At 26.4% G+C, this 10,968-nt stretch overlaps 1 protein-coding gene across 1 annotated transcript in view; it reads right to left on the bottom strand.

Annotated features, from left to right (window-relative positions):
* Nucleotides 1–6,260: 6,260 nt before the first annotated feature.
* The window catches only part of LOC132935395 (homeobox protein MOX-2), a 37,337-nt gene continuing 32,629 nt past the window's right edge, over nt 6,261–10,968 (bottom strand). Inside the window, exon 3 of the mRNA XM_061001942.1 lies at nt 6,261–7,401. Within this exon, the coding sequence (XP_060857925.1) occupies nt 7,048–7,401 (354 nt within the window). The 3' untranslated portion in view covers nt 6,261–7,047. The remainder of the gene's footprint in view (nt 7,402–10,968) is intronic.

Genomic DNA, 10,968 nt, shown 5'->3' with positions numbered 1-10,968 from the left:
ATTAAATTAAAATTATATATGTTATGACTTAACTTATAGTAAAAATAAAACGCTATTATTAATTATATATGAATTTACTTTTTATTTTGTATATAATATTTTTTTTAATTAAATTGGCACGAAAATAAAATTCTATATTATTGTGATATTTTTGTACCAACAACATATTTACTTTTGCGATATTTCTACCGCGACAATATTGCCGCGATATTTTGATGTGTATCCTCTAAAAATATAGATACCAAAATCAATTATTGTTATCAATGTAATTATAACTCTTTTAAAGTTCTTAACTTATAATCATACTCTCCTTTTCAACCACACATCACCTAATACTGATAACGTTTTATTTTTTGAAAATTTAACAAAATCAATACAGCAAAAAAAAATAATATTTTTTTGGTTAAATTTGGATTGCAAATTTTGCAACGCCAATAGCTGTCTTAGATTAGGAAACAGTCAACTGATACGTTTATTATCATTTATATTATTTTAAGCTATTATTATTATTACTAATATGACATTGGATCAAATTTGATTGAATTTTAATTAGAGTGGTGAGTGAACCTCAAACATTTATTTGTATTAATTATCTGATTGCGTTTCAATATAATATGGACGAGCAAATGTCGAACCCTGTTATAGCTAGGGTTACCTACTCCCCCACCCAACATCAATTGCAATAGGTATCTTTGATTATACATATTAGGTACATAGTATATAAGTATGCATAATATATAAGTATTATGTATCATCAATGGTAGGTACTAGCTAGGTACCTAGTACCTACCTACCATATAGCCACCTATATGGCTATAATATGTGACTGACGACTGGCAGGACACGAGCCGTCTCGCTATTTGCTCACACCGGCGCAATATAAAAAATATAGTTAATGCGTCACGTATTATTATTATAATATGCATTTGAGAGCGACGAAACGATAACATTTTGTACATTAATTACCTTTGTGACAGTAAACACGAGTTGACAGTTTGAAATTTTTTTATTTTTTTTTAAAGACAATTTATGTAAAGAAGAGCTGTGCCTTCAATATTTTAATAACAGGAAATGTAATTTCCTGCAAATGTTTATCGGCCTGAAACGCAGAGATTATAAGATGGCTCTACTTTTTATGTTATGGTTCTTTGGCACAATGCAATACCGTTACAATTTTTGAAAACAATTACCTAGTCTACGATGGTTTACTTTTATAGAAGGTCTTTACTTAATATATGTACGTAGAATGTATAAATTATATTTATATAGATAACCTACTTGTGTTTTCATATTTTATTATTGCCAAAATGGCAAAATATAATTTTTAATATTTTATTTTAGAATGTTTTATAGAATACAAAAACGCGTTTATTTGAATTCAGCTGTATTTTTAAAAATAATATTGTTTTCGACAATGAACCAAGTCTGTAGATGTTATAATATGTTAAAAAAGTGAAAAAGCCCTATAGTAATCAATTTTACAACATACCTATCTAATTTTAAGTAAAATATTAGATAGGTAACTGTTTCACATATTTGATTATTATAATAAGTTTAAATGACATAATATATATTCAATATACATGTTATACATAAACAGTATATAATATATATTATGACCTATGAGTGGATCATAGTAAAATATTTTAAATAATAATATACAAAACAACATTTGAATATTTTATCCTAGTAAAAAGTCTTTATTTTTATAACATGAGGTTGTGACCAGCGTTATCTTAAACGCGTCTCTATTACAGATTTACAGTCGCAATCTCACAAAGTTATCTATGCAATAAATGGTTCAACGTTACTAAATAAAATATTTGAAATAAATGATTTAATATCTCAGAAATTCTGTGCAGCAATATTTTAGCCCAAAATGGACAATTTAACTTGTGTTTGCTACTGTCAAACCCGGTGAGTTTTAGTAGGTAATTAATTTACAAATAATGCAATAAATTTAATTGTAATTGGACAACTGTTTTACGCACACATAATTTCTTAAATTGTTTAGGTTATTTACGGGTAGCTGAACTCCTCTGTACACTTTATACATGTGTTGGGTTAGATAATTTGTCAGTCAGCCCGTACTTTTTTTAAACTCTTTTGACTCGACACAAGAAAACAATTTTGGGTGTCCAGATGTGACAAACTATATAGGTACTATGCTGGTAAGTGATAACTACAAAATTAAAATGCACAGCAAATAAAAATGCACTTTTTTCTAGTTTTTGAATGGAAAATTTTTAACTTAATAATGATTTAAACAATTAAAATTAATCAAAACCTGGACATTGATACCGATTATTTATTCTATTATACTAATAATATGCATGAACACATTTTTAAACAATAATAAACCTTTATTTAGAAAATAATAAAACGAAAGAAAATGTGGATTATAATTCTAATTTTTACTATACAAAATTTGAAATTTATCATTGTTTTAAAATTTAAAATTACACTGGATTGCATGAAAATGAGTGAAGCGATATGAGTTCTATAATACACTTAGGACTTAGCCTTTCAAAGTTTAAGAGGTACTATATAAATCCTTTCACCTGTGTGGGTGTGCAGGTTTATAATCATACGAAGTTAATTTATTTTATACTTCATAGTTATTACTTATTATACACATAGGGGTAATTACATTAGATTTTACCTCCAACAAAAAAAAACCACAGCGTGCTACACCATATTTTTCTTTTACAAGAAAAATCTATGAATCTATGAATTTATGAATCTTATTTATGTTTTTATTAATAAGTAGAACGATAACAACAAAATAGTCTAAACAAATAAAATATATGTACCCTTTCCGAAAACATATAGGTATAATATGATGAAAATGTTGGCTTCAAGCTTTTTCTGAACAAGTATCAATGTATTGAACCTTTTTGGGTTGAGTACAGTTATTTTATTTATTTAACCAATAGGGTACCACTTTGCTGTACGCATTTTTTATGTTAGCGATGAAAATAAAAACTTTTATGAATTTCTAATTGAGAAATAATTTACAAAATTTGGATAATTTTTAATAGCTATAAATAGCTCAAAATTAGTTAAAATACTTTTAAAATTTTACCATATATTTATTTATTTATTTTATAATTCAACGGGCTTTTACAATTTTGAAGGTGGTATAAATGACCAATAATGTATAGAATAAGTACAATTAGAGAATATAATAATTATTACGTAGAACACTACTATAAGTAATATTGAAAAGTAAATAAATATATAAAACATAAAGAAAACATTGATTACTATATTAGTATGTATATTGATAATACTAATATAAATATTTGGTCAAAATAATAAAATCAATTTTTCTAAAAATTGCTTTTGCGTAAAAATTTCCATTTTTTTTTTTGTTTCACCTGACGCTTTTAAAACTACTGAGAATTTTCAATTTTGACCTTTCCAATGCACCAACTAGATTTACTTTTCAATCAGAAAAGATGCTAATGTCGATAATTTTTACTACCCCCAATGTTGATGACAGTAAAAAAACACACACGTCATTGTAAGTACAATCGCTATGCTAAAAATCTAAAATCATTGTCGGCATTTTGAGTATACCTTTAGTCAACAATACATTTAAAATTATAAGGCAGATCATCTACTACATGCCTAAAGTATGTAATTTATCTATATTATATTTAAATCTGAAATTATTAAATTTTTTTTTTTATATTTCTTATATTTTATTTATATCAAACTTCTTGAGCGAATGTGTGACGTAATTTTAATATAATAGCTACTTAGTATTATAATATTTTTTAAGTAACATTTTCATTCGTTAGTATTTATTAAATTTCTGAATAGTTTATTCAAAACAACATATATCTACAAGACAATAATTCTTTTTTCCGTTTTTTAGGTCCCATCATCAATAGATCTTGGTTTTTTTTTTATCATTTAAAATCAATGTATTAAAATGAAAATAATAAATTCTTACATACAATTGAGAAAATGATAAACAAGTTATGTTAACTGTTATAAACAATGTAAAAGCACGTGTCTGTTTAAATTTGTCTGTAACATTAGTACAGGTACACCTACCTACCTATAGGGGAAAAAAATCGAATTTGAATAATATATTTTTTGGGTTTTTTTCAATTAGAGTAGTGTATGTAAACTATACGAGGGTGAAAATGAAGAAGAAGAGCGATAGCATAGTCGTTTTCATCAAATGGCCAGCCAGTAGAATATAGTTTTATTCCTCTCTCGTTGATCATTAATCACAAGTTTTTACGAGCGTTTTCCCCTGTGTCTACCACGTTTGCCCGCAGTTGGACCGGCTGGAAAACAGTTTTAATTAACAGCTAAATGTCTCTAATAGCTCCCTCGACATTACTTTAATCTGGAGCTAATTAGAGCTGCGGCGAAAACTCTCCTCCTCCCTAAACGCCGCCTGTTCACATTGGCACGTTGGTGGACCGCTGCTTGCTTGCTCCGCCTAACATAAAACCACTTTTTAATCTCTGAAGGAAATTGTAAACTCGCCCTAGCTCATTTGTTTTCTTTAACGGGGCCATCGTTCGTATGTATTTAGGATCAATGTCACACATTTAACCTATTGAATTAATGCGTTTATACTGTAATTAACGAGAACATATTTTGATCTTGTAATAAAATATGTTATTAATTGTTATTAATAACACAATTTTAGTAATTGAATTCACCGCATATTATAATTTTCACATTGTTGGTGTCCCGTAAGTCCGTTTAATATTTTATTGACGTACCTATCAATAACGTAATTTTTTGTTTAACGAAAATTTGATTTTTGATTATTAAAATATATGAGGTTATAATTCTATATTTGTATTACAATTTATATTATTATTATTGTTACATATTTTAACGGTTATACTATACCTAGCGATAATTTCGTATACCTACGTCTATATTATATAAAAATATAATCTTTTCAAATTATTAAGCGCTGGATTACTGGACTATAATAATGTACCCAATTAAATTAATTGAACAGTAATTTCGAAATATTTGTACTTTTGTACCCAGATGTTGTATATCTATTTCTATTGCATAGTGGTATAGGTGCCTACGCGTGTTAATTATCGTATGGTGTATTACTGTATTTGCATAGGTAGGTGCATATGGTGAAACAAGAAAGCATACCGCATTTAAATGTAACTATAATATACTCAGTGTAAAATTCTCAAATTTAAAATTATTAAAACTATATTTTTGATTAGCATTTACATACAATATGAATTGATTTGAATGTAAACCTATATTGAAATTTGGCAATTTATCAATTTATTGGTTTTTTTTATTATTATTTTAAATTGATTTTGAAATTTTTTTCATCGAAATATGGGCTTATTCACTGTTTTTTTATGATATGAATTTATTTCTTTTAACCCATAAATATACATACATTTAATGTATCTGATTCTATGTCTTACAAAATGAATTTATAACTTGTTCTGCAGTGTACACGACTAAAAGAAAAAATATAAAAATTGCATAAACATAATATTATATTAACCCTATGATAACTATACTATATTATAAACCATATATTATTATTATGTACATTTACGTACGAAATTGTGTCATAAAACTATAACTTATATTCGTTCAATTCGCTTTAATTACATTTGTTTATAATACCTTAACACCATTGATATATTTAAGGTGGGCGATATGTGCCTTCGCCATTTTATGTTGATATTTATAATTGTATCTATAACTATAATAATACAATTGTCAAATAGGGATTAAATAAAATCAAAATTAAACCACGAGATGTTGATCAATGTGTGTTTCAAGAATTGTATTAAAAATTGAATCGCCTGATCGAACTTCAGTTGAGCCACTGTTCAACAACCGGGTACAATATAAAATATAGTACCTAAGTACCTAGTAGGTAACTATAATATACATGGATAATCGAGATCCACAAGACATATTATGTAGCCTTCCGATAAGATAAATTATTATATCCATTCAACATGCATAAAGCGAATTCTGAGGAGATATTATGAAGGTTTATAGTTAATTTATAATAACTATTTATTTAATCACACACATAATTTGTAACAGGTAATCAATTCGGGTTTAGTGTAGGCCACATAAAATAAATGAGTAGACTATATGAATTAATATTGTAAATTGTAATACACTAATACCTAACAATCTATTACAGTTGTCAGTTTGCTAACTACATAAGATTTTGATGATAAATTGAAGCAATTTTGTTTTATATAATATGTAATTTTATTTTTATTAAATATTCACATAATAATATCATGTAGTTATTTACAATTCACATGAATAAAGCGTGCATTTATACAATTTTCAGATTTTGATTGAATACTATCATTTATCCATTAAATATGTTTCATAATATCTATTATTTAAAATATTTCATAATAATATTAAAATTAGTAGGTAGTAAGTACGAATAAAAACAGTCACACAAAAACATACAATTATCTCTCTCGTAAAACTAAAATAAATATTTTACAATATTGTTAAAGAACATTAAATTTATGTAAAAGTAAATATACTCGGTTAATAACGATATTTTACTAAAATACAAGTATGCATGGTGTGTTCATCATAATATTATGAATCACGAATCATGATAATATACTATTTCAGACGATTATTTTAAACAAATATATTACTGGAAATCCAGATTAATATTCATTACATAAAATTAAAAATATTTAGGTAATATACTTGTTTTATTAAATAGGTATAATGCTCTCCAAATAATTTCTAAACGCTTAGAAATGTGTTTAGGTGAATACATTACTTTTTGTCATGTTAATAAATTATTATGTTATTAAATTATTATTTTATTTAATAAGTACAATATTATGATATATAAAAAACAATATAATATTATGTGTAATGTATATCGATTTGATCATATTATTATGTTATAAAATAATTAAAACCATAATACAAATAATATATCTATAATAATCTATAATACAAACTGACCAACGTTGTTATTATTTTGATGGGAACTTTATGCACAAAATAAATTTACTCGAAAGTCTGTTATGATACGTACGGTCTGTATAATGATTCGCAATTTCCGTCTTGCTCGTGCGATCTAATATTGTTTATAGTGTGATAATTATGGCTTAGTTGAGCAGTAGAATTGTGATGAGATTGTGTTTGAATGGTTGTGGCGGCGGAAGATGTCGGGCAGTCTATTTTTATGCGAGATTCTTCGGGAGATCTAATGTTGGAGTTACTTTGTAGATCATTACTCCCAGTACTGCATGTTCGAATATTTGCGGTTCCTCGTTTTTCCAATGCTGTATCGTCTCTCGAGGATATTTTAGCTTCTTGCTGAGCTTTTTTACTGCGTTTCCATTTCATCCGGCGATTTTGAAACCAAATTTTTACCTAAAATATAAAATATTAGGATTAAACTGTTTTCCGCAACTATAGATATTATATTATGCTGATTGGTAATCAAACTAATTTTTGTTAGTATAGAAATATAGTCGAGTAGAATAAAAAGTAAGTACGCAACATGCATATTTTACAATATATTTGTCTTTCTCATTTTTAATATTAGATTCAAATATATAACTAAGTCATAATATTTAATATAAATTAAAATAATTGTCCTATTGATGTAAAAAATATAAAATTTTTATAATTTTCAAATAATAAATATACTAATTAAAGTATAAATATTGGTCGTATAGTTCTAGTAGTTATTCCTCAGAATAATACCCATTATAAGTACCTACCTAGGTAAGTGGATTTAATACGAAGTTAAATAATTGAATGTTTTTACTGAGATATTACTATACACTTTCAAATAGGTAAGTTTTCATTCGTCAATGAATAAGTAAGCATACAATATTATCAACCATATAAAAATATACGTTTCCATGTTAAAAAATATCTAAATACTAAATATTTTATGAATATTTTTTTTATATAGTCTGATTTTTTATTTTTATTCAACCGTTAAATTTGTGACATAAACTATTTTTAATTTTTAATAATACAAAATACCTTTTCCTAGATTTAAACCAATTTAAGAATAGAGGATGGACGTCAGCATTTACACATATATACAAAAATATTTCAATATGTTTTCAGGGAATAAAACCATATTATTTTTAATATCTTAAAGACATGAAAGTCCGGTCTCTACCCGTAGGAATATCCAATAGGAGAATAAAATTAAACATATAACAATAGGGGACCAAAAAATTGACAAAATGAGTGAGGAAGTATGCAAATAATTAAGTTTCGATGAATAATTAATAATTGTCCTGTACATCTAACCAGTGAGAACCCAAGTAAAATATTAAGGGTTTATTGTTTGTCAAAATGCTATGTTTTCTCAATACTATGAGTATTATTAATAACTTATTTTTGATGTCTTACATGGTCCTGGGCCTATCTACAGTTGACTATTTAAAATAAGTTACCTATACCAATGAGAAAACTGATCAATATGTTGATACATAAAGAACACTATTGAGTTATATGAATAACTAAAATTATACATAGGTATAATACATTTATACACGTTTTTATAAATTATATTTACTTAATGTGTGCGATTGTGTGAGCTACTGAGATATAATGGGTTAAATATTCTCTCTCAATTACCTCTTATCTGTCGATGGTATATAATATTTATTATTTTTATATGTACACCGTACACCACGGATGAGTAGGTACTTTATATATTACCTACCTATTTTCTGAAGCCGCGGAAGAGCGTAGTGAAAGTATACCGCCCGAAGTATCTCTATAGTCTCTACACCTAGCTACTGCTTCAATTAGCATTCGTAAATATATACATTTCAGGAAATTTAGCAGAATAAGGATTATGTCTGAAACTCCGAAAGGGGACTCCGTGGTGTGAATGTATGTACGTACTGCGCACATATAGGGTAATAAATATTTATATGTGTATATAATTATAAAAATACAAGTATAAGATGAAGAAAGTTCTACGAACGTTCTAAGTTTCTGTTTTATACATAAACCTAATTAAATATTACTAGTCTGAAATGAATAAATGATGCATTCTTTTGTTGCAGCATCTATTAAAATTTAAGATAATATTAGTTTACATAAACACAATATATAAACATGGAGTGATCATTATTAGGTAGTATAACTTATAATAATATAATAAAATTGATATAAATATTATAGACAAAGCTGCGAAATGATTAATGATAATATAGTACATAAATTATTAATAATTTAATTTCAATGAAATATTAGATACAGGGAAAAAAATATTTTTTTGTAAAGTGAACACGCCAATAAAAGTTACAAAAATAGACCTGCAACCTTTTTTTTAGATTTAGAGTGGAGTATGTGAGTGAATTTGTTATTATAGTCTATAGTCTATAGTAATAAGTGATAATGGAGTTTGACATTTTTTACACGTGTATCCAAAAAAACTTTTATGGTAAAACATCTCAAATGCGTTCAAATTTCGGAAAAATATCTATTTATTCATATAATTTGGAGTGTAAATGTATATCTTAAGTAGGTATTCTTATAAGAGACATGATATAATTATCAATTAGAATGTGGTTGAATAGGCAATATCTAGGTAATACAATTAAAATTTAATGGCGTATTGAAATCTATAATATTAGTACCAAATTTACACACTTGACTAATATAAAAATTAGTATGATAATATCACACTTAATCGTGACAATAGTCAATTTAAAATGCAAACCTTTATAAGCTGTACTGTACATACCTACATATACTATGTATAAATATAAAAATAATATGATTTGATTTAAAATGTTTCATGTTACATAATTGATATCACATAAATAATTAGAACATTATTGTTTCATTCCAATATAATATTATTCTTCACTGTGTAACTGTAGAGTCTAAAATCTCAGCGGCCGTTCCCTGCGCAGACGAATAGGTTAATATTATAAGCCCCTACGTTGTGCGCATATTACTAATTTATTATTATTACTGTTATATTTCATTGTTTAATGATCTATTATGTAATTTGTGTATCCGTGTTAGTGTATTAACCATTTATACTTTAAACAAATAGTAAATAATAACTCATTTTGTCTGTTATATTTTAGTGTTAAACTTTAGTACCTCTACATAATACATACAGGGTTAATTTGTTGTTTTTCATAAAATATGATGAAACCTAAATGTATGTATTAAAACAAAGTGCGTAAATTCAACTGTAAACAGACAACAGAGCGAAAACATTTATAAGGAAAAATGTACGTTCTAGAAATTAGCATTAAAAAAAAAAGGATTGTTCCAAAGTCCCAATTTATAGTTTACGTACCAGAAATGCGTATAAAAGGAGGTCGTACTTATATAGTACCTATGTGCTATGTTATATGACTAATGATTAAATAACATTAAAAGAAAAACATAATATGTTCTTATATATGTTGACAAACACCCATGTTATATATATAATTGTACCTATCATTTATAAGTAATTTTCCTTTTAAATATTAACTCAAGACTTAAGAGGATAGGGGTAGCCATGCATTTGTCTTCTCAGTCTTACACAACGTATGCCATAGTAAATTTTCGTTCACTAGTTTCAATAGTGTGCTGTTAGTAAGGCTGGCGGTATTGAAAATAATTTTCGGTATTACGGTATTGATTTCAATACCGGTTTGAAACGGTATACCGAAAAACCGAAATGTTTCGGTATACCTAAATACCGATATGGTACGGTATACCGAAATAATAAATGAAATCTAACTAGTATCGATATTTTTTACTTTTATTGTTTCACATTATATACTATAATATATAATATTATAATCTATAATATATAATATTGCCATTGTTATACTAGCTAACAGCACTGAAACCGGTCTTTCGGTTTTTTATGGTATACCATTTACCAAAATAATTTTAAAATACCAGTATACCGAAATACCGCCAGCCCTAGCTGTTAGTTTTGATATTAGAGTG

The sequence above is a fragment of the Metopolophium dirhodum genome, chromosome 1 (assembly GCF_019925205.1).
Source record: "Metopolophium dirhodum isolate CAU chromosome 1, ASM1992520v1, whole genome shotgun sequence".
NCBI classification, from domain to species: Eukaryota; Metazoa; Arthropoda; class Insecta; order Hemiptera; family Aphididae; genus Metopolophium; species Metopolophium dirhodum.
Note: the sequence above shows the minus strand (reverse complement) of the source record. Positions and strands in the feature narration are given on the sequence as shown.